At 34.1% G+C, this 25180-nt stretch overlaps 2 protein-coding genes across 2 annotated transcripts; one reads left to right on the top strand and one right to left on the bottom strand.

Annotated features, from left to right (window-relative positions):
* Window positions 1-1726: 1726 nt before the first annotated feature.
* Window positions 1727-11306, bottom strand: MEKK1 (MAPK/ERK kinase kinase 1). Its single transcript, XM_059596512.2, has 9 exons — window positions 10032-11306; window positions 7798-7882; window positions 7576-7638; window positions 6542-6699; window positions 5313-5385; window positions 5150-5209; window positions 3439-3549; window positions 2851-3075; window positions 1727-2286 (listed from the first exon to the last, which is right to left on the bottom strand). Exons 1-8 carry the CDS (start codon window positions 11009-11011, stop codon window positions 2887-2889), a joined length of 1719 nt encoding a protein of 572 aa, XP_059452495.2. The 5' UTR covers window positions 11012-11306; the 3' UTR covers window positions 1727-2286; window positions 2851-2886.
* Window positions 11307-17563: 6257 nt separating this feature from the next.
* On the top strand, window positions 17564-24940 carry LOC132186868 (C-jun-amino-terminal kinase-interacting protein). Its single transcript, XM_059600977.2, has 5 exons — window positions 17564-18992; window positions 19251-20005; window positions 20091-20180; window positions 23057-23842; window positions 24360-24940. Exons 1-5 carry the CDS (start codon window positions 18884-18886, stop codon window positions 24495-24497), a joined length of 1878 nt encoding a protein of 625 aa, XP_059456960.1. The 5' UTR covers window positions 17564-18883; the 3' UTR covers window positions 24498-24940.
* The last annotated feature ends 240 nt before the right edge of the window (window positions 24941-25180 follow it).

Here is a 25180-nt window from a genome sequence, read left to right as displayed (position 1 = left end):
AAATTCTATGTTTTTAAATTGCAGTCAAGGGGGTTCATTTTAAAAAACATATAATTTTAAATAATAAACTGTAATCTTAGAGGCAAAACTACAATTTGACACCACACTTAATGCATTTTAAAAAATAACATTTGCGAATCACACATTTTTAAATTGCACGTTTTAAGTGTTTGATCAAATCGCAATTTGTCCTTTATAATTGCAGTTTAAACTTTTAAACCATAGTGATTTGGAAACCAATATACATTTTTAAACTACAATTTTTTAAAAAACGGTTCTAAATAATACTTTTTTTTTTGCAATTTTGTTTCAAATCACAATTTAGGCCTGCAAATCGCATGACCAAATAAACTCCTAAGAGACAAAATTTCTTTAACATAAAATTTCATGTGATACTTGCATACTTAAATATGAGAAGTAATAAAATTTCTTCTAACTTTGTTAATGCTAATTGAAAAACATGTGATACTTACATACTTAAGTACATCATGTGAATCCAAGGCTCCCACAATAATTACATTTTTTTTGTTGATGTTAAACATGCTAGAGTTAGTATTTTTTACAGTTGAAGATTGCACTTTTGATTGTTGATGATTATTTCGTATATTCATATGGAGTAATGTTAGACCTATATCTGGTTTACAAACTCTTTTATAACATATTTATAAGTGTTAAAAAGTTATAAAAGAATTGTGGATCAATTGTAAGTTTAGCATTAATCTATTGTATGAGAAAAAGAAATTTGTTGATTTTTTTTTTTTAATTTTTTAGAAAATAGTGATTTTGAGTTTTAGATCTCAGTTACCAATTTAATAGATTTGAGACCCAAATTTATGATCATTTTAAATTCGAGACCTCTATCAACTTTTCTGTCAAATAAGCAACAGAAATAACATGAAAATCCAATTATACCTCACATCATTCCAAAAATAATAACAATAAAAAGAGCAAAAATACAAATCTTATACTTGAGCACGACCAACAAAATGATTGAACCATATTTGTGTTAAATTATGAGTGTATCAAAACATTTAATAATTTAAATGATTTGACTCTTCAAAGTACCAATTTAAGGGAATGTGCTTCATTTCTTTTGGCCTCAAATGAAAACTAAGGCTCCGTTTACTTCGACGTAAAATGATTTCTAAAAAATTATTTATGTATTTTACGGTGTTTACTTCGACGTAAAATAGTGGTCAACGAAAAATATTTTCCTTTTGACCAAAAATTCTTCTTTAATTTTCGGGTAAGTCCCGAGAGGGTCCTGGTCAAGTCCCAGGCAAGTCCCAAGCAAGTCTCGGTCAGGTCCTGGTCAAGTCCCGATTAAATCTTGGGCGGGTCCCGGCGGGGTCTCAGGCAAGTCCTGGGCAGGTCCCGGTTAAGACCCGGCGAGGTCCCAGACAAGTCCCGGTTAAGTTCCGATGGGGTCCCGGGCAGGTCCCTGCAGGGTCTCGAACAAGTCCTGTGCAGGTTCCGGCGGAGATCTTATTGAAAAAAAATTTATATAAAAAAAGATATTAAAAAAAATTATTTTTCATGTGCAAGGTAAACGCCGTAAAATATTTTCGACAGAAAATATTTCCAGAGAATGGCTTTCCTGAAAATATTTTACGAAAGAAACCATTTTACGTCGAACTATACGGAGCCTAAAATACAAAAAAGAGAGAGAGAGAGAGAGAGAGAGAGAACAGCAAAATTTTATAGCTCAAAAGTGGTAGAATCTATGTCAAGACAAGAGCATATCCCATTTGTTGATGCCATACTAAAGAATTGTCTGCACATCACAATTGACCATACAAAATATTGGATATTTGCGTGGAATAAGCCACGGAGAAGATAAGCAATTACTACAAGTGTACGCCATTCTGTCAATTAAGAGATATTATATACAAACCCTACATGTCTTCCGAATATTACAACAATTACTCCTCACACCTTACGCCCCTAAAATCTTTCAATCCCTAAAATTTTAACTCTAGAAAAGAAAAGAAAAAAAAAAAAAAGGACTAGCAACATCTTACATCAAAGAAATCTATTTTCTTTTTCCCACAATAAAATAATTTAAGACCAGCATCCTCTGCATGCTTGCTTCTTTTCCCCGTTATAGATCCATTTGTAGACCTAACCCAGTGTTTGGAAATCGATTTAAGCCATAACCTAACCAGAATCAAGTCTACTCTCGACTGCACAAGCAAAATTTAGTGGCTGCAATATTGAGTCCAGAAAAATTCACCAACTTGAGGATGCAACATGAAAAAATTCTTGCACGTCTAGAGATGGAAGGAACTGCGGTCAAAAGCAAAGATATTGTGTCGGTGAAAGATAATAACAAAACTAACCCAAAATGCAGAGAAATGTTTGAACGTTTTTCAGGTGAATTAAAATGTTTGAACTTGCCCAGAATGTGAAAATTAAATGGAAGTTCATGGACGGAGATATGGGAAAAACTGTGAGTAAACGATCTCAGACAGCTTTTTTTTTTTGCTTTAACAGCCAATCCAACTAACGATGATAAGACAAGTTAAACCTCCTGCCCAGCTAAGATTTGCATTTCTGATATGTATCACAATGGTCAAAGTAGGTGGAAATTCAGGTGCCTAAACATGAAAGATAAAAAAGGGATTTTAAGTGTCTTAGGTTTCTAGCGTCTTCCAGCAGGAAAAAGGTTTTCATGTTGTGACAAGGACGGACACCATTACAATGTCTAATTAATGTTTAGGAAGTTCATGTTATCCAGGTTCCAATAACATGCAGAAGGCAACGTTCATTCTCATTTTACATTTCCACTGTCATGGAGTTTCAGGTAGAAAGAGCAGCTATACAAGGATGTGAAATAAATATAACTTTTACCTCATTATCTTCATGGATTTAGCCAAGGGAAGTATTTCAACGCCCTGAGCCCGAGGATGTGGAAAGTGGCCTCTTTACAAATGGATGGTCCAAGAGCTGAGCAGCAGTAGGACGATCATGGGCCTTTGCTCGAAGGCACTGCAGGACAAAATCCCTTGCATCTCTTGAGAGAGAATCAGCAACAGGAGGTGGTTCACCCTTTCCAATTTTAAACAACGCTGCCATCTGCCAAGTCACAGCAGATGATGCTTTTAGCCCCAAAACAAACGGTTGTGCAATGATAAGTTGCATTCAAACAGGAGTAGGTTATATTTTGCAGGTTCAACTCAACAGTTTTGCAAAAATTATATAAAAGAAAATAAAACTAAAGAAAATAGAATTTTATATATATACATAAATATAAGAAAATTTGACCTTCTTGTATTGAATGTATTAAATACCATAAAATTTTCTAACAAGTATACAAAACAAGTATTATTACAAAAGTAGAAGAGAACGTTATGCTTTACAATCTATAAAAGGCATCAGCATCATCATAACAATAAACATCAAGGAGAAGCAAAAGAGTAAGGAGACCATGACACGCACCCCTTCCAAACCCGAATATGGAATCTGACTTGTCAACATCTCCAATACAGTGCATCCAAGGCTCCATATATCGGCTGGAAGCCCATATCCTTGGTTCTTCCCATTAACAACCTGTACATCCACAGCTTGATAATCAGAAACACTTGATAGAATTTACTGGATGTGAAATACTCCATATAATCAATATGAAGTCCCCCCAACAACAAATAGGAAATTTTTTAACAAAGTACCATCTTGTAAGTTCAATTCTTTCGAAGGCAAATAAATATCCAATGTATATATGTATGCCCCCAGAGAAAAGCATTAGACCATCTAATTACCATACGAAAACATTGCGGCTGAGTGTGAAGAAAAAAACTAATATCAACGCAAAATCTATGATACTTTGCCAAGTATCCAGAAGTACAAATCCAACATCAACCGTAAATGTCCGTCAACTTATAGTCATTAGCTAGACTTCAACATATAGATGGTGTATAAATAAGGGGAAAGTTAGTTCAGCTGCCATGCATGTAAATTTTAAAAATATATTCCACATCTTCCTTGTATCTATAATCTTATAAATTACTTATACTCAATATTTTGTCATCTAGAACAACAGGCCAAATATCTCACAACCCAATTGAATGAAGAAAGCCTTCCACTTTAACCCAGAGCTGACCCAAATTTAGTTGGCACTAAAGGTTATGTAGTTTTGTTTTAGGAAACAATTTTCATATCAAATCCCAAAACATTCAATATTATCTGAGATTCAACAATCCACAACACGAAAGGTATTTCACCAACCAAGCTCTTAGGTCAGTAGCCACGTCAAATGCATAAAAGATTCATAATGGTTATAGACAAACAGCAGCAATTTAGGCTTCGTTTGTTTCGACGTAAATATTTTATGTCGGAAAATATTTTCAACAAAATTATTTTTCAGAAAAAAAAAAAAAATTAAAAAAATTATTTCTCAGAAAATATTTTTCGGCGTTTGGCTCTTTTAGAAAATGAGCGATGGTGGAAAATGGCTGGCGACTTCTGACAACCTCTTACAGTGGTCTGGCTGAAGTTCAGCAGTTTGAGAAGGAGAAACTCAAACTTGGAAAATGGTTTACAAAATTTAAAAACATAAACAATTTTCCAAAACTTAAAAAGCTTTTTTGGTCAAACCGAAAAATTGACTATTATTTTTGATGGCACCAAACACCGGAAAATACGAAAAACATTTTTCAGAAAATATTTTACGCCTAAACAAACAAAGCCTTAGATCTAATTAGGGTGAAAACTGGGTTATCAAGAGCAAACACAGAACCGGCAGGGAAAAAATCCCTCATGATTGTGCCTCAGTTTGATACACTATTTTGAAGCGCACTTTGAAATTCCTAAATTTTTATGATTTCTAGGGCTATGTCAGCTTTCAATCCAATTGTCAGTTACTGATATGCTCAAACTTTGATACAATCAAATTTAGTTGCCAACTTTATACGCAAGTCCTTAACAAATACAAGAGCAGAATTGTAAGTGCAAGTGTTTCAGCAATAGCTGTTAATAGAGCTCACATGCACTCAAATAAGTTAATACTTAAACCCATGTTTTCTCCAACGTTGAATATGGAAATAAAACTAATTAATTATTATATTCATAAAAAAAAAAAAAAAAAATTCATTATTACTGGAACCATCCGTTAGCTTATTAACTTTTTCTAAAAAAAAGGGTAAAGGCAAACCTCAGGGGCCATCCAGAATGCAGTCCCCTTGCAAGACAAAAGATCATTCAATTTGGTAGCCTGAAAATAGATACAACCATCAACGTTAAAGAAAGAAATAGACAATCATTTTGGAGTTATTTAAAATGAGGGAAAAATCATAATAGAGGCAGAGAAGAAAAACCTTTGCCAATCCAAAGTCTGCAAGCTTCACAGATCCATTTACATCCACCAATATATTTGCACATTTGACATCCCTTCAATACAGGAAAGAAAGAGATAAAACTTTGAAGATTAATTACAAATAGTTAGTAATTGCATGTCTGTCTGTTTATCTATACATAGTGAAACTACCAATTGTTTCTGCATTCTTAAGTCAAAGATTTACTATTACAAGACAATGATTGAGGGAAAAATATAAGGTTCAAAAAGGGACATTAAACAAGCTAGTAAACGGCATAGTGAGAAAAGCAAAAAGATATATTAAGAAAATCCAGAGACAAGCATTATCATGCACATAATTTATCAAAGTTCAAATGGTCAATGCTTAGAAAAACTTTGCAATCCAGATCCCAAAATTGACATATATAATGTTTGCTCTATAATACAAAAGTATCCATTCAGAAATTTTCTAGTTCTTCCTGCTGAAAAGAAAGAGAGAGAAAAAAGGAAAATACCCAATCTTATTTTTGCTCTAGAGAAGGCATAATGGTTTACAAAGACACTACTGAGTGCGAAAAGAGATATAGTAGAGCCAACAGAAGTTTTCATGAAGTAAATCAATCACTATATTTTTTTGATAAGTAGTAAATCAATCACTATATTAAAAGGACCTCAGAAGCAAGTACCAGAGGCTAAAGGAAAAACAAGCTTAAAGATCAAAGAAATCTTGAATTGAGGTTTGATTTTAATATAAGGATAATTCAAGACCTCCATTAAAATTGAGGGTCGACTGTATTAATAATTTCTGGATTTTCTGAACATGATTGTAGTAATGGCCCATAGGTCTTCTTATTTAAATGGTTTCTATTTCAGGTCTTTTAAGGATATTATACTTTCTTTTGATGGTGTGATTCCAACTAAATTCTTCAAGGTGGCACAAATAAAAGGCCTTTGTCAGATAAGGTATCAATTAACTGAGTTGGTAAAGCATGAAGCACTGACATCCTGCGAATGACATAGCATTTCCCTCCCCCTTCTCACACACACACAAAAAAGGAAATCTTTTCGGTACAAGGTACGAGGAAGGGGGATATGACTTATGACACAGCTCACTGAAGGAAAGGGTAAGCAAAGACATAATAAGAAACACATATTCCAAGCAAAAACTATTTCAAAATCAGTTGAGAGCAAGATAACCAAATAACCTGAGTATCACATAAATAAATGACAAAAGAGAATATTTGTAATCACCTGTGGACGACATTTCTGTCATGAAGATACTTCAAACCATGCAGAATCTGTCTTGTATATGAGGAGACTTGAGAATCTAGAAGATGATACCTCTGATAGAGCTTTAAAAGGGAGCCTTGTGATACTAGCTCTAGAAAGATATATAGTTTTGATTCATCCTACAACAACCATGAGCAGAACATAAATATATGCTTAATTAATCAGAAAATTTATGTAAAACAGGAAACTATATCAAAGCTTAATCCTTTAACCAAAGTGTTTGGCGATGCAATATATCATTCTTATACAATTAGAATCCTGATATTTGTGAATACAAACACAAAGATAATAGAGTGAAACAGGCACCATAGCTGATATGGAAACAACCTGAGAACTGAATGTCTGACTACAGCTATAAGTGCATGCAAAGTCACAATATCGCATGTACATATTACCAGTATTTGTATAGGTATGTGAATAAGAAGGAGAGGGTGAAATTATGCGGTAATTGTTGAAGAAGGAAACCTAGCTGATTTTGATCTAATTCTGCCACTATTCTCTGATCTTATTGTCATTACTATTGTAATCTACATTAATTATAATTCCATAATAAATTGCATGATTTTTCTATTCAAACACATTTAGATGCCGTATGGCACATGCATAAGGAATAAGACAGCTTCTTCTTCTTCCTCTCTTCTCTTCTTTCTTCTTTTATTTCTTCTTCTCTTCAACTGTAATAACTTAATAATGAATTACACATTGAATAATACATATTAGTATTTTGCACTTTTAGTACACAGAGATGGACTCTTTTATAAATATGCAGATAGGCACCACTGACTGCTGGGCACAAGTGTAACACCAAGAAGTGCCTAACAAATCACTGGAAGAAGTTACCTACATATCATGACATGAATATGAGCAATTTAAACTTTGAATAATGATTTTGACAAGCATAATTACTTTCTATGGTGTTATAAGTGCATAATGTAATGAACTGCAATGGCAATTTTGTTATTCAGGACAGAAAAAACATGAAAAAAGTAAGGTACCTTAGCCGTGCCATAATATTGAACTATGTTCTCATGTTCGAACTGACTTAAAAGTGCAATCTCCTGAAAAAAGCAGCACTGGATGAGAAAATAAAATCTAGGCAGAAATAGAAAAATGGAACAGGATAAGCTTTCCAGTCCCAAAAAATTATCAAGCTTGTACAGAATATCAGTACTCAAAACCAAAATATAACACCAGAATAAAGTATAAGCCTGTCTCACCTGCTCAAGTTGATAAACACTTTGCTTTCCCTGACTTCCTTGATCAAGCAGTGAAACTTCCTTCACAGCAAAAAAGACTCCATTGCTGCAGAGAGGGGCAGGAAAATTAACAATAAACAACAAGTACAAATAACACATCAGGACACAAAAAAGGGGGAACAAAAACTGAAGTTCTTTATTTATATATACTTATATAAAGAGACCAGCAGCAGCTAATAAATTGTACTGCACAGACAAGAAATATGCATTTTCTTACAGAAGTACAAAAATTTTATGGGAAATAAAATATTATCAAAGGATGGAAGATACAGCTGATGCCCATCTAATTTGGTACCTAATGGGTAGGGAAAATATGTGGGGTTCTAGGGTTTTGATAAGTAAGGAGAAAGACTTGATTTAGTGTCCACATTTTAAAAGTATTTTCTATGAGATCCACATAAGAAAATTGTTTGGTAAACTTTTTGAAAATTGTTTTGCAAAATCTGAACATGTTTATTTTGAGAAAACACATGTTTATTTTTCGAGGCATGTTATACAACCATCTTTCAACCATCTTTTCTGTTGAAAAATAATGAATTCTATCATTTCTCTTATTTTTCTCTGTGTGGAACCATGCTTATATATATATATATATATATATATATATATATATATATATAAGCACCAATTTTTCTTATTCATGAAGCGGGGGTCACTAGTTCGAATCCCTCCTCCCCCTTCCCTTGTGTGGACATGTCAAAAAAAAAAAAATGTGTTGTATTTTGTTTTTTGAAAAATATTATGTTTTCTAAAAAGTGAATAATTTGTTAAATGTTTTGAGAAATGTGTGTTTTTGTTTTTTAAAACAGAAAAGTGTTTTCGAAAAGCTTAACAAACATACCCTTAGAAATTCCTAGAAAGTTCTAGACTCGACTGAATTATCAAAAAACCCTAAATTTGCAAGAGTATCAAAAAATAACAACTTTTCCCCTCTTTACAAAACTGACATAAACCATGAAATAAAAACCGAAATTAAAAATTGTTTTTAACCCTAAAGCCTTGATGCAAACCATATAAGACTGAACCCAATATGCGTCGCACATAAACACAAAATAAATCTTGGAATCTACGAAGTTGCAAATTAACAGCCCATCAATCTTCTATGGTTGCATCGGCATGTCTGTTTCTAATGACCAAATTGGGGGAAGCGAGGGAGGGGAGACAATTTAGGCAATTGTCTAAAACTTTGACCACAACCTTATGAGAACCTTTTCTTAAAATAAATAAATAAATAATAATAATAATAATAATAATAATAATAATAATAATAAATAAATAAATAAATAAAATTATAAGTGCAACCTTAGGAGAACCTAACAACGAAACAACTCAAATAAGCCTAAAACCTCTTTATCAACCACTTGGTCTTTCATAAGAACAACAACATGTAGCCAATGGACCTTGGGAGGTAGTACGAAAGTACAATATTTTGTGGCAGGCATTAGGTTTAAATCATCCCCCATAACTTGAGAGATCACTATCATAAGATAGTCAGTGTCAGAATCGACACGAAAAAGCCTTTAGTCAATCATTAATTAGGAAGATCCAATATTTAAAAATTGTATCTAGAATGACCAAAAAAAGTGGAAACAAGATCTAAGGTCTATCTTTTTTTCCATCACTCAAAAATTTGAAACAGTGTGACCTTCCCTTTTAACTAATTCCACCTAGGGGATTATGCATCAATCCCAATCTATACTCCCTTATCAATTCCAAACAGCGTCTATATCTAGATCTTTCTCCAAATCAATGACTTCATCTATTGTGATGTAACCTGCCAAAGTCAAATCCAATTTTACTTGGAGAACAAATTGCCATCGCACATGGTACAAGAATGGGAACTTGATAGTTTGTGCTAAATTACCACTTATTCCAAAAACTTAAGCTAACAGTAAAGGTAATTATTTAAATTAATACTTTAACAAGTCGTTTGTCCAGAAATTTAGCACGAATTTGGTACACTTATGCTTAACTAAAAGCTAGAATGTGATAAGGCCGTGTTCAAGAAGGATTCTGTAGCTGTAGCAACTTTTTATCCCAATGTTGCATCTAATAAGGTTACTGTTAACTATAATGTACACTGGATTAGATGATTAAATTCATGGTAATCTATCATGGTATCACACAAGACAATCTAACATTAGATATTAAATTTACTCTTTCTCGCATAATATAATTAGCATTCGGAAACTTACGCAGCGATTCCTTCAAACACTGATCCAAACGACCCGCGTCCCAGAATGATTCCCTTTTCCCAAGACGAGGTATCGGGCCTAACTCTCCCATTTGGAGAAACCGTGGTACTGCTAGACGAATCTTCATCATTCGACGCAGTAAACGAGTCGGATAGCTCAGCTATCTCCCCACCCCTCACCACAGTCTCCTCCTTCCCCACCACCTCTCTCTTCACCGTCGCCAACTCAATCTCTTCCTTTTCTTCCTCTTCTTCTTTATCCTCCTCCGCTTCTTCATCGGAAGAAGAGCTATACGCAATCATCACACGACCTCTCTCATCATCCGGCGCAAAGTCCTTCATAAGGTCCCAAGTCGAGCACCCATTATCAACTACCAGAACCCTCATAGCCGGCGGCGGCTTAAGCACCGGCGACGGTCGAATGCCTTTGATTCCATTCCCTCCTCCTCCACCACCACCACCACCGTCACCGCTACCACAACCACCGGTCACACAGCACCCGCTCGATTCGGCTTGATCAGCTCGAGTCAACTCAGTTCCATCCCCGATTCTCACAGCATCCTCAATTATCTCACGCAATTCCTCCGTGTCTTCCTCTTCCTCTATTATTGGACCACTCAACCCTTGCAATCTCGACCTCGGTAGAATATCCGACGACGATCGGATAGTCCGAGCTGCCCACTCTGACTCCGAGATCGCGAAGTCCTCGGGCCCGGAGAACCCCAACCGCTTGCATATCACTTCGATCTCGCCCTCGATTCCTTCGATTCGGAAGCTCGTGCGGTCCGATCGGTCAAGGGATCGAGTGTGGAGGGAAGCCGACGACGTAGAGTCTTCGAGAGAGGAAGACGAGGAAGAGGCGTCGTACTCAACGCGATTGAGCGCATTGCGGCGTTCGAGCTTCGGCTTCCTCGGCTTCTTCCCCCTATCCATGCCTTTGCTTTGCTTGCTACGACTGAGAAATCGTGGTAGATGATGCATAGAGAGCTAAACCCATCGAAGATTCACCGCCAGGGTTTCCTTTTGGTAAGAAGAGCACGAAAAGTGCGAGAAAGTTCTGCTGTGCGTTATCTATCTCTCTTCTTAATCTTTGGACCGAACAAAAACAAAGGTAGTTCTATACTTTTTCTGTAACTTTACCGATAAAATTTTGAGAGAAAATGCTTAAAAAGGAGCTGGTTTGAGCTTTGGGGGAAGAAGAGATTGGGAGCCGCTGACCGAAGAGTCGAAATGGTTGAAGAGAGAGACTAGTAAACGCCGTCGAAATGGAGAGGGAAAACGCGGTGCCACGTAGACCGTAGAGTGGATGACTGGATCAGTGAATTAGGATTGGAGGTTTTTCTTTCCTTTTCTTTAGGGTTTGTCTGAATATCCAACCAACAAAAAAAAACAAAATTAGGATTGGGAGATGTTTTTTGGTTTTTGGAATTTCCAACCCACACCCACGTAATACGTAATGCATGACCTTCGCAATCTTTTCTGATTTAAAATATTTTCAAAATTGATGTGACTTTTAAAATTATTATTAAATTTTAGATAAAACATTTTTTTTTTCTTTTTTTTTCCTTTTCTTTAGGGTTTGTCTGAATATCCAACCAACAAAAAAAAACAAAATTAGGATTGGGAGATGTTTTTTGGTTTTTGAAATTTCCACCCCACGCTCGCATAACGGATGACCTTCACAATCTTTTGTGATTTAAAACGTTTTTATTTTGTTGTAGTAAAATTTGGGTTACGCTCTCTTTAATTTTCAACGAGTAAGGTTAGAAATTATCTTTTTATTTTTTTTATTCTTCTAAAATTGATGTAATTTTTAAAATTACTATTAAATTTTAAATGAATCATACTTGAAAGTCACATTAACTTTACGAATATAAGAAGAAAATAAAAATATGATCCTTAACATTATTCATTTCGAAGTAATTAAAAATCTTGTCCAAATCTACAATACTAAAAGACATATGTATTTTTAATATATGTACTAATATTTGTGAGAGTCACGTGTACTTTTATTACATGTTAATTTAATAAATTGGTTTAGAGAAAATTCACTTAAAAAAATTATGCCTAATTTTGTAACAGTTTTGAAAGCAATTTTCTACTTTTAAAACTAAAAGTACTTTTTTTTATCAAAATTATTAACAAACAATTAAAAATCCCAAAAAAACTTTTCAAGTGTGAACTCAACAACAACAAAAAAAAAAAAAAAAACTTTTCAAAATTATAAACGCACGCTGTCTTTTTTCAGCTTTCTAGATAAAATATTTATGTCAATCATAATGAATTGTCGTTTTTTTTCAGTTATTTGACTTGTGAATATCCTAAAACTGAAAGTTTGAGAAAGCCAGTCTGTTGATGTACCAAAACCAAAGAACAAATTATTCTATAGCATAATGGGATTGTCAAGTCAATTATCAATTATAGTATAGCATGCTAAGAGTGTCAGGTCAATGATCAATTATAGTCCATTATGTAATGTAAGAAAAATGATATTTACTGCACCATTACATTCCTTATTATATGATGTGGTGATAATAAAAAAACTGTTCTTTTTAATTTATGATTACTAATTGAATGGTTAGTTTTTACCGTTACTTTATCAAATTGACTGAAAATAATATAATAGTCTAATAAATAGCACTACTGGTCATATAACAAATAAATGCTATATATTACAAACTCGTCATATTATCATCTCATTAAGTTGATGTGACAATGTTCATCGATGATTACATTATTTATAACAAGAATAATGCTAATTTTTTACACAATTTTTTTCACATTTATGAATAAAAATACAATTTTTATTTTTTTAAAAAAAGCAAATATAAGAATGACCAAAATAAAAATTATTGCTTCATACATTTTTTTTATTTTTTTATTTTGTTATTTTTTAAATTCAAAATAAGGAAAAAAATTCGGAAGCAAAATACAATTTTTATTTAAAAAAAAAAAACTAAAAAAATAATAACTAAAATACAAATTATTGCTTCGAAAACTTTTTTCATTTTTTATTTTTTATTTTTTAAAATTAAAAAATAAGGCAAAAGTAGATTCTAAGTTGAACAAAATAGTTAAGTCTTTAGCATTTCTCATAGGATATATATACACACACGTGTGTGTGTGTGTGTGGGTTTATTGGATCGAACTGAGCCAAATGCTTGCCCACTGACCCGAATGCTTGCCTAGATTTTCCAACTGGATCGAACTGAGCCAAATTCTTGCCTAGATTTTCCAACTGGATCGAACTGACCCGAATGCTTGCCTAGATTTTCCAACTGGATCGAACTGAGCCAAATTCTTGCCTAGGTTTTCCAACTGGATCGTACTGACCCGAATGCTTGCCTAGATTTTCCAACCCTCGCAGAATTTGGTGGCAGTGTGAATGCGAAGATGCGATAGAGGAGTTTTTTTTTTTTTTTTCTGAGCATGCGACAGAGGAGTTGATTGTAACTTTTTGATTGTCTCTCTTTTGTTGGTTACTTGGTTTTGTCATACTGTAACCCAGCAAAGCTGGAATCCAGCTGGATTTCAACCCATTTCCGCACGGCAAGTAAACTGTGCAATGCTTTTTTTTTTTTATAAAAAGAAAAACTGGGCAAAGCTTCGGCCCACTTCAGGTGGCCCAATCAAACGGTCCACAGCTAATTATACCTAAGATATAATAAAAGTCAGTTTATCTAGATAGGTCGAGAAGGTCAGAAGTTTGTATGGGTCGAAACACACGCCCGAAGAAGTTTGGGTTCATGCATTCACACTATATTTATGAGTCTATATTCTTATTTATTTATTTATCAGTGAATATTTTCTATCTAAGTTAGTTAATTAAAAGTTATTTTTTTCTGTTTTAACTATTAAATTTTCTAAATACTATATATATTCTTTTTTCTATATCATTTAAATAATATTGCTTCTATCTTATTTTTCAAATATATACTTGTTCTTTGATGATTTTTTTTTTTTTTTTGGATATATATAAATAAAGGGATAGAGAAAAATATGAAAAATTTGTGCATTCATCTATAGCACTTTCCTATATTTGTGTAATCACTATAGATGAAATGCAAATTCATTTGGTTTAGTAGATAACCAAATTTAGATATTTTATTAAAAATTTAAAATGTGTAACTCACTATGAATGCTCTTACTACATGTGGATTCATCGTCTCGGGCATTTGAAATCAACTTTTATTTATTCAAATGAGTAATTCAAAGATTAAAACAAATTTTCTTATGTTCTTGGAATAAAAAATTTTCTGTTAAAACAAATATTATTCAAAAGGCTAAATCATAGTTACCTTATATTTTCTAATATATAGTCTATTTTTTTTTTTCAAATGTTACTATATATAGTAAGTGTTTATTTGGTATTTCGGACAATTTCACTAAGGATGAGACTCTTGATGCTGGTTAGGTGGCAGGCTTATAACCTTATGATTATTTTTCTTGTAAAAAATGCTTGATTATTTGACATCCACACAAGTAATTACCATATTTCATAAATAACTGAATATTTCCTAGTGGGTACAAGAATAAATTTCACGTGTATAAAAAAGAGGGGATTGGGGAGATGGGGGGGAGGTAGTTAGGGATCGGGTGACTCAAGCAGCTTGAGATGCAGGGTTCACTTGCCCAAGATTCCCGACTCTCTCTCATTTATTGCTCGAAATTTTATGAAATTTGAACAAAAAATTTCATAAAATTCCAATCCTTGAAGTTTCCAAAATTTGATAGATGATTAAACACCAACAAGATATTTGCATATTTTTTTAAACGTTAATCAGCATAATCAAAGTACATAAGATAAGATAATGACAGACCATTTTCCAAGCACTTTTCTATTGCTCGTGTGTTCTTTAAGAAAAACAAGAAAGTAGGTAAGAAAAATGAAAACTCGTTGGAACCTCTACTTCTTTACTTTCCCACACACGTTGAAGCACTTTCCTATTGTTCGTGTGTTCTTTAAGAAAAACAAGAAAGTAGGTAATAAAAACCTCTACTTCTTTACTTTCCCACACACGTTGCGCAGAATATTTGACATTCTTGTTTAAAGTTTTTTGGGATTAATTTATATATTTGGACAAAATCACAAGCAAATAGTGATCAAATCGATAGAATTCACGAATAAAAATAATAGAATTTTTATTTTTAAAATTATTTCACAAACAGAAATTAAGAGGAATTTAGATTAAAAACAATCACGGAGGCTCAAGAAATTGATCTTCCCGCGTTGCTGCCTACTAGTCGCCGGTTGGCGCGTTGTAGCCGTTTCTGAATTGCTCCCATGCGGCGGCTGTTGCTTATAGGCATTCCTAATTTTTTAATGACATATTTGGGCTTTGCCCTTGCCTTTGACATGTTTGGGCTCGTGAAATAATTTCTGTTACAATAAGGCTAGGGGCCAAGATTTAATAGCAAATCCACCTATATAAGGAATATTTTTAGAATGCAACAATAAAAAAGAGAGTTCAGATAGAGATAAAAAAAAAAAAAAAAAAAAAGAGTAGAGTCCACACACCCCTCAAACTATCACCAAATTGATAATATTCATCGCAAACTTTTAATTGTGACAATGTCATCTCCAAACTACCAAAATATTGGCAATGTTCCCTCAATGACGAAACTATTCTTAGGATGCGTTTGAGATTGCGATTTTGTAAGAATAATCTGTGTTTTTAAAATATATCGCAAAATGTAAGTTGTTTGGCATTGCGATTTAAAAAAGCATTTGATCTAAAATAGGAAGAAAAAAAAAAAAAAAAAACAATTTCTATAAGCAAGTCAGGTAGTGCTTATTTGAAAATGTTCAAATTTAAACAAAAATCATGATTTCGCATTACAAATATTTGAAAGAAAAAAAAAAAAACAAACAAAAAAAAACAAAAACAAAAAAACAAAAAATTAAAATGTTTTATCAAACTCTTTTACAATTTTAAAAAGTTGCGATTTTAAAAACATAATTTTTAAAAACGCAATTTTTAAAATCACACACGCATATATATATCCAAGGGGGGCCAAATTTAAAAAGAAAAAATTCATTTTTTATAAGAAAAAAAAAAAGATTTTTTTTTTCTTTAATTTTTATAAAAACTGAAAATTTTCGTTTTTATTTTATAGTTTTTCTAATTAAAATTTCCGCGTTTTAAAAAAAAATTGTTTAATTTTTTTTAAAACAAAATCGTTTTTTTAAATAAAATTTTTTGTTTTAAAAAAATTAAAAAATATATATTTTTTAAAATAAATTAAAATTTTTATTTATTTATTTCTAATTTATAGGGGTATTTTTGTCTTATTGATAAATCTATATGAACATTTTTATCTTTTTGTTAGCCTTGGGGGCATTGACAATGTTTTGATAGTTTGGGGGGACATTGTTAATTAGGTGGTAGTTTGAGGGGGGTATGTGGACTTTACCCTAAAAAAATAAAAATCTTCATCATATATATCTATCTATACAAGAAATAATATAACTCATTCACTTTCCAATTATCTATTAACTAATTTCATAGTGTATTGAATTTATATGGATATCTACATATAAAAAAAAGTCACAAGTTCATTAAAAAAAAAAAAAAAAAACACATAAAGAAAATGAAATGTCAAGTGTTCTCTCCATAGATATTATTTTCTAAAAAAGCGACAAAAAAAGAAGAAGTTACTATTATTTATCTCACTTAATTTTTAGAAATTAAGATACAATTAGGATCACAAGAACACTAAGAAAACACTAAAAAAACACTTAGCATTTTCGGCTGATAAATATACAAATATATTACTATGTCGGTAATGCATAACTATTGCAAAAGTTTTATTTCAAATTATATTCCTCATGAGAAGAAGGGGAGAAATAAGTAGATGCAACAACAATAAAACACGATTTCAAAAAAAAAACAACAACAACAATAAAACACATCCATAGGGTTTTAGCCAACCTATATGATTTTTTTTTTTTGGTTATGGACATGAATTTTCTCTAAATTAAGTTAATTTTATTTAAAAAATCTATAAAATTGTATGTATTTCTTAACGGGTGAGAAACATGTAATTCTTTAATTAGTATGTAAAAAAAACTTAATTTTTAATAGAACTATTAAAATAACATGTGCTTTTTTATATATACTAAAAATATAAAAATGACATGACAATTTTATAAATTAAGTAAAAAAAAAAAAAAAAGCCATTCAGAGAAAATTTCTATCCATTTTAGTCAATTATTTACAAACGGTTTGTTTGTGATCTTATAGATAAGATAAGCAATCAATAACTTGTTTTCCAAGTAAAAAGGGCAAAAAGAGAAAGGCGGATGTGTTGCACGTAGGCACACACGTATGTAATCCATGTGGCGGGTGGGCCCCCAAGGGCCCTCCTAGAGCTTTCCTTAGGTCTAGCAAGACCATAAAGAAGATAGACCGTATATAAAACTTATTTGAAGAAAGTCAAGTGGAATTTGGTGTGCAATAGGGGGATTTTTGGGAGGTCCAAAGAAAGAGCACAAAATATATAAAAAAGGAGGCCAAGAAAAATATAAATACAAAATTTTCCTCCTTTAGAAGAAGAGCCTGTTCTTCATACGTTTCATTCCCCAGCAGTAGCCAAAAACTAACAGAAAATTACACCCTCCCCCATTCTCTCTCGCTCTCGCTCTCGCTCTCTCTCCCACATCGCGCAAAACGAAACCCTATTTCGCTGTTCCCAGACTCAGAGACCCCATTTCGTTTCCGATTTTCTCTTTGCCTCTTTTCGCTGCCGCTTCCTCTTTTTTTTCCACAGTCCGAAAACTCCTTTTTGGGTCGTCTTTGTGAAACGCATTGTTCTGGTTGAGAATAGACTGAGGCGGTTATTGAAACGGTTACGTTTTTGGCATAATCATCAAGCCACAGAGGGGGGCTAGGGTTAGTTTTCTCTCTCTATCTTTCGCTCTCTTCGTGAGTGCCTCGCGCTTTTTTTTGTTCTCTCTGAAATTCCCTATATTTCGCCTGGATAATTTTGTGCTATTCAAACCCTAGGTTTTGGAAGTGATGAGACACAGGTTCTAGGGTTTCTAATTTTTACACATTTGCTCGGCCTTCACTGTGGAATCCTATTTTTGGTTAGGGTTTCATCTCTGTTTGATGGGAGTGAGCTCCTGTTTGGGAATCCTTGGCCTTCTTCTTGTTCTTCCATTGTTACGTTAGTTCTATTTTTGTGATTCGTTTCAATGTTTTTCGCGGAGATGAGGGTCTTCTGAGCGTGTTACAGTCGTCTGCCAATCCATCTTTAATTAAAGATGGAGGCATAGACAGGCTTTTTCTTCAGTGCTATTGTCTTGCTATTGCCTTTGTTCTCGTGCCCTGGGTTCGCTCCTGTGTGAACATTTGCTTCTTTTGATTGAGAAATAGAGGCTACAAAGCATAGGTTTTAATAAAAGGACTGGCTACGATATAGGTGAGGTGTGGTTGGGGCGGTTACTTCCTTAACTGGTGGTGATTGTGAATTGGAGTTGGTGGTTTGGGGTGGGAAAAAACTAGGGCCAGGGATAGAACTTCTTAACTTTGTATATGAGGCTAATGGTTTTCGTCCTCTGGGTTCACCCTTCTGTGAGAATTTGCTTATTTTGATTGACACATAGAGGACACACCTAGTGGTGAAGGGATTGAAGAATCCATCAAGGTCATCGAGATATTGGTGTGTTTGGAGAGCCTGACTGGCTTAATTGGTGGTGATTGTGAAGTAAGCTTGCTTATTCAGGGAAAGGAAATTTTGGGTTAGTGTTACAACTTTGTAATTCTGTGTAGAAAAATTGTGGGAAAGGGTGGAGCTGGTGAAGGTCAGAAGTGTTTTCCTTGTTACTTCTGATGATGTTCAGTGCTCCTTATGGAAAGAAGTGAACCCACATTATTTCCAGAATGGTTGAGAAGTACTGGAAGTGTTACTGGGGGTGGCAGTTCCGCCCACCATTCTGCAACAACTGCTTCTCACTCAGGTACCTCTCAACTTGTTAAGTCCTACATCCCATTATTTTGCTTTTGAAATATATATACACATCCATCCATACATGTATGTACTTCATATGTATATGTATATTTCTACTGATGCATGAATATATGTATGCTGGTATGTATATTTATGTTTAGTTTTAGTCATGCAGTAAACTGGTGCTTAGGTCCTTTTTATTGTTAAAAAGAAAAAAAATCCTTTGATGTCTCAGGCATGTTTAATAACTGTGCTGTCACTGCTGTAGATGGTCCTTCATTGGCTCATCACACAAGAAATAGGACTTCTAAGAGCACAAGTGATTTTGATGGCCCACGTTCTGCTTTTCTGGAGCGGACATCTTCATCAAATTCACGGAGGAGTTCTAGTAATGGTAATGGTTCTGCAAAGCATCCCTACAGTAGTTTTAATAGAAGTCACCGTGACAAGGACCGTGAGAAGGAAAAAGAGAGGTCAAGCTTTGGGGACCATTGGGATCGTGACTGTTCTGACCCTCTAGGAAGCATCTTTCCCAGTAGGGTTGAGAAGGACAAGTTGTGGCGTTCTCAATCAATGATTTCCAGGAAACAGGGTGAATCATTGCCCCGAAGAGTTGCTGTGGAATCTAAACTCTGCAGCAATAGCAATCACAATGGCAATGGTGTGCTTTCTGGGGGTAGTATTGGTAGTAGTATTCATAAGGCAGTGTTCGAGAAAGATTTTCCCTCACTTGGCACTGAAGAAAGGCAAGGAGTTCCTGACATAGGAAGAGTTTCGTCTCCTGGTTTGAGCACGGCTGTTCAGAGCTTACCTGTAAGTAGTACAGCTTTGATAGGTGGGGAGGGATGGACATCGGCGCTGGCTGAGGTGCCTTCCATTATTGGCAGCAGTAGCAGAGGATCCTTATCTGTTCAACCGACTGTTGCTGTAACGTCTGGGTCTGGGGCTCCAAGTGCAACAGCTGGTCTAAATATGGCTGAAGCATTGGCTCAGTCACCATCACGAGTTTCTACTGCTCCCCAGGTAATTGAACAAGTTGCCTAAGCCACTTTAGTGACAAATTAATTCCTTTGGCTGATTTCATAAGACATTTTTTTTCTATTTGTAGTTATCTGTCAAGACACAGAGACGTGAGGAGTTGGCTATTAAGCAATCAAGGCAATTAATACCCGTTACACCGTCAATGCCTAAAGCTTCGGTAAGAGGATTGCCTTTGATATTTGTAGAAGTGGTTTCATTGTAGCAAAATTCTGTGGACTTAATATATCATACAATTGTTAGAATCTTTGTTCATCTTTAAATTTGAATGTTGTTTTCTTATTAGATTGCTGTCCCTTTTTCCTGTTTTTTGGTTCAGTATTGTATACAATATGCCAAAGTCAGTGATAGCCTTGGTAGGAGCTTCTAATGTTCTGAAACTGCAGATGTGTGTCTCTTGTGACCATGATGTTAAGGCATATATTCCAGTGTACTTGGGGCGCCTTACGCTTTTATTGAGATTGGTTTGTTACTTAAAAAAAAATGATGTTAAGGCATATTCCGATAAGATACACATTGTTTAATATTTTGATATTATAGGTTAGAATATTGGTTAAGTGATTAAAATTCATCAACTTTTATTAACTTAGACTTTTGGGACAAGTGATAATTTATTAGCGGATCAAAGCAATAGTCTGGAGTCTGAACCCTGATTTCACTTTACTTGACATTTAAAATTAAAAACTCCACTTGTTGGGCCTTACTCATTGAAGGAGAGGGCCTCCTCATTGTTAGAATTCACCATTTTCTATTAGCTTAGACTTTTGGGTCAAGTGGTAATTTATCATTATCCTCTAATGCTCTATTAGTTAATATAATTTAAGTAGTTGCTGGAGTTTGTTTTAATTAATTTGAGTGTTTCTTCTTGTTTTTGTCGTCGTTGCTGTTATTTTTATTTTTGATAAAAGCTATGAAGCATTTTTGCTTTCACCTTGTTGAAATCAAACTTCTTGCACTCATATGATGGAAAAAGGCATATGGAAGGGATCGAGTGTGTCTCTGTATGTCCTAGTTCTGAAGTCCTGTTTTTTTTTTTTTGATTAATTGAAGTTCAGCAAGATATTTTGTTTGGATTAATGCTCTTACATCCATTTATGTGTTTTTGTTATATTCCTGTTATGTATAATTCTCATTTTCCTTTTTTTATTTGGAAGCAAAAAATGATGTATATGGTAAGCCAAATAGCAAATTGCATGTATAAAATTTTCATGTGGTTGTCAATTATTATGCTTTACCTTTTTCAGTGTTATCTTTAAAACTAAGACTAGTGGACCATAAGAAATTCATAATATTCATTTCATTTTTTTTAGTTTATTTGTTAAATTTGACAGTCATTGTAAGTTATGCATGGGGAACATTGTGGCGACTTCATTATAGAATGCAACTTGACATAAGAAGGATAGAAGAGGAAGACCAAAAAGCCATGAGCTAGGGCTCTTTTTAGAACCCTGTTTTATCTATTATTATTATTATGTAAGAAGAAGTGAAAATGTTAGAGACACTTCCCAAATGCTTTATCCACTGATTATTGTTGTTATTATTGTTCTAAATTTTTGGTTTATAGGTAATTAAATGCATAAAGTTACCTACTTTATGCAGGATATTTATTATCAGTCATGTTTCTGTGTACCAAATATCCCAAATGCGTTACCTGTTTGAGTTGTTGGGTATTTGTGTAAAATATGCTTATTGATATGTTTTCCAATTTGTTTTCTCTTTTGGCCAGAGACATGATTCCAAGGTTATCAGCATATCATTTGTTCACATTTGATCCACTCCATTTGTTGATTTATTTATTTTTTATATTTTATTTTATGATGTAAAAGTATCCTCTGCACACAAGCTATTGATACTTTTCTTTATTGTCGAAGGCGTAAAGCCTTTTCTTCTTGACTTCATTGAGAAGTAGATATTGGGAAGTAGTTACTAAGAAAGCTTAAAAAGCTTTACTTGTTGGAAATTGTTGTGCTAAAACCTCTATGATAGTGGAAGCAACTACATTAAAAAATAAAATAAAAAACTGAAATCAATTTAAAATCAGTTCATTCTCTAGGCTCTCCTAGTTAATCTATCAAAAAATAAAATTAAAATCTCTAGGCTCTCCTAGTTATGGGATTACCCAAAAGAAATATCGCTGGTGTTGACCCTTTTTTTTTTCTTTTTTTTCTTTTTTTTTTTCTTTTCTTTTCTTTTCTTTCTTTTGATACTGTTTCTCTCATGCCTCTGGGATTCCTAGAGTTGTGGTGGTAGCAAACTATCCTAGATGAATCTTTTTTGGGTGATGAGGTCGTATGATTGTGGGCTATTCTCATAAAGTCTGTCAGCTCAACCTACATGGATTCAAAAGACGTATTTTCTATCTATAAAAAAAAGGAAGAAATATTTCCATTCAGTTTTTAGTTGAAATATTTAGCAGGTGCTAGTGGAGGTAGGATGTTATGGTATACTTTACTGCATTGACTTTGATTTAGCGCTTTATAAGTGGTATTACCTTTCTGTGTTATAAGAAATATCCTTGGTTTTTGACTCCTTCCCCCTCGGGAAATGAAGAAAACCTTCCTCATTGTCAACCCATATATATCTCCCTCTGTCTAACGTTCCATTGTCTTTTAAGGTGAATAGTGGTGCCTAATCTGAAAGAATAGATGCTGCGGTACTCTACCTATTATATGTCGAGTAGTAGTGTCCATTCTTCACTTGATATATGGTAGATGGATGGTGCTTGATGAGCAAATCATCCCCACTCCCCAATAAACCAATTATTTATTTTTTGTGCAATTATTATCTTCTGATGTTGCCTTGCAATGGTTACAAAATTAAAGGGTGACTTGCTGTAAAATTCAGATGATTCACGTTTGAAGTGATTCTGTTAATTTGTGAACGCCAGCGATAGATGTGATTGATGGTTTAAGATTGAATAGAATAGGTTAGTTTGCAGCTCACGTTCGGAGTTAGCTGTTGTTATCTAATCTATCTAAAACACGCATACATGTACGTTAAGATTCTCATTAGGTTATCTGCTAATTTCCTTTTCAGGTCCTTAATTCTGCTGATAAATCAAAGCCCAAAACAGCAGTCAGAGCTAATGAGGTGAATGTGGGTGCCAAGAGCGGGCAGCTCCAGCCCTCTTCTTTACAACATGCTAATCAATCTCTTCGTGGTGGACATGCCAAGTCTGATGCTTCAAAGACATCCCATGGGAAGTTTCTGGTTCTCAAACCAACATGGGAAAATGGTGTTTCCCCTACTCCAAAGGATGTTGCTAGTCCAACAAGCAACGCCAGCAGCAAAGCACCAGATAGCCAGCTTGCTGTTTCTCCATCTGTTGCATCTACATCTACTCCTTTGAGGAGCCCCAAGAACCTAAAGAATATCCCGGTGGAGCGCAAGGTAGCTGCATTGAATCTGAAATCAGGACCAACTTTGGAGAGGAGACCTTCCTCGTCTCAAGTACAGAGTCGGAATGATTTCTTCAATCTCTTAAAGAAGAAAACTTCAATGAACACTTCTACAGTTCTCCCAGGTCCGGGCCCTGTTGTTTCATCTCCCACCATGGAAAAATCTGATGAAGTAACTAGGGAAGTACTCGGTGCTTCTGAAAGTCCTCATGCTACTGAAAATGGTGATGAAATGACTAGCAATGGTGATACTTGTGAAGAGGTTCTGAGGTTTTCTGTTGTTGGAGAGAGCAACATGAGTTGCACTGCAACAGTTCATCCGGATGAGGAAGAGGCAGCTTTCCTACGTTCCCTTGGCTGGGAGGAAAATTCTGGTGAGGACGAAGGCCTCACAGAGGAGGAGATTAATGCTTTTGTTCAAGAGGTAAACAAACTCTTTTGCCTTGTAGTGCTTTTACTGATATGACCTTAGGACCAGGATCAGTATAATTCTAGATTTCTTTCTTCTTTTATTTATTTTTTATTTATTTTATTTTATTTTTTATAATTAATCGAGATATTATTAAAAGCTTGAGATACTCCTTTGTACACAAAAGGTTTACAAGAGAAGCCACCTAGATTTCTTTGTTAAGAACTCTCTGTATTGAATTGGTCAGTCGGTGGAACTGAATGTGTCCTAACTTGACTAAAGATGTCCAATCAAATGATTATATGGAATTCTTTTTCCTATTTTCATCTTCTGGTTTCTTTTGGAGGGGAGGGGGATTAGTTTTTATTATAATACTAAGGTACATTTGGATATATAAAGCTAGGGTTTGAATGTTTAGTGACCATGTTAATGCCACCAGCTGATTTAATGAGAAGAGTTAAAAAGCTATTATTAGTTTGCAAATGCAGTTTCACTTATTTATGTTTTCGTTTTTTTTTTGTTTTGTGTGCAGTACATGAAAGTGAGGCCCTCCTCAAAAGTATGCCGAGGTGTGCAGCCAATGCTGTCAAAGCTTTCTGAATCGAATGTTAATGGTTTGGCTGGAGCATCCTCTGAGTTGAGTTCACCTGACTCTGGATCGGAAGCTTGAGTTACTTTTGCTTGCCTAAGAGATCCAAGAAGTTCCCATTTTTGGTGGCAGATGGTTTCTTGTTTTCCTTTGTTTTGAAAAAAAAAAAAAAAAAGAGCTGATAAGTTGGGTCTGAAAGAAGAGGTTGGGTTTTGGTTGGAAGTCTGCATTTTGCATAATGCAATAAGTTGAAGGTGCCCCAATCCTGCCTGCCTTAAGCGGGGAATTTTCTGTTTTTTATTTTTATTTTTATTTTTAGGTTTTCAAGGTTGGTTGGGATAGGTAGGGTAAGGGGATATTTTGTCTCCAATGGAGGATACTAGGGGAATCGCATCTTTTGAGGGTATTTTGGTTCTTTTCTTCCTTTTCCTCCTAATAGGGTTCAATTCTACAAGATAAAGCTAATGTTGTTTTTGGTCAATTTTACGGGGAAAAAAAAAAGAAATCGGAAAGTTTCAATTTTAGTTTAGCTCATTTTGATATATATATATATATACTCGCATATACCTATATATTATATGTATGTACGGATGTATTCTTGGCAAAGCAAATCATGTAGATAGCTTTAATTACACGAATAAGAAAGAAATAAAAGAAATTTAGTTCGGAAAGTAATTTCTGGAGGTAGCATATAAAGTGAAGTCCATTGATGAGTACTGAGGAGGTGTCATTGCATCATCAAGCAGAACCCAGGCAAGAAATCA

Source organism: Corylus avellana, chromosome 2, assembly GCF_965113065.1.
Source record: "Corylus avellana chromosome 2, dhCorAvel1.hap1.2, whole genome shotgun sequence".
In the NCBI taxonomy this organism is placed as follows: domain Eukaryota; kingdom Viridiplantae; phylum Streptophyta; class Magnoliopsida; order Fagales; family Betulaceae; genus Corylus; species Corylus avellana.
Note: the sequence above shows the minus strand (reverse complement) of the source record. Positions and strands in the feature narration are given on the sequence as shown.

Excerpts from the sequence above, each read along its gene's own strand:
- MEKK1 (XM_059596512.2), bottom strand. The coding sequence starts at position 11,011 with ATGCATCATCTACCACGATTTCTCAGTCGTAGCAAGCAAAGCAAAGGC. Across the intron at positions 7,883-10,031 it reads GTGTTTGAAGGAATCGCTGC|CAATGGAGTCTTTTTTGCTG; the intron begins GTAAGTTTCCGA and ends CCCTCTCTGCAG. Across the intron at positions 3,076-3,438 it reads CATATTCGGGTTTGGAAGGG|ATGGCAGCGTTGTTTAAAAT; the intron begins GTGCGTGTCATG and ends GTGACTTGGCAG.
- LOC132186868 (XM_059600977.2), top strand. The coding sequence starts at position 18,884 with ATGGAAAGAAGTGAACCCACATTATTTCCAGAATGGTTGAGAAGTACT. Across the intron at positions 18,993-19,250 it reads AACAACTGCTTCTCACTCAG|ATGGTCCTTCATTGGCTCAT; the intron begins GTACCTCTCAAC and ends TCACTGCTGTAG. Across the intron at positions 23,843-24,359 it reads TTAATGCTTTTGTTCAAGAG|TACATGAAAGTGAGGCCCTC; the intron begins GTAAACAAACTC and ends TTTTGTGTGCAG.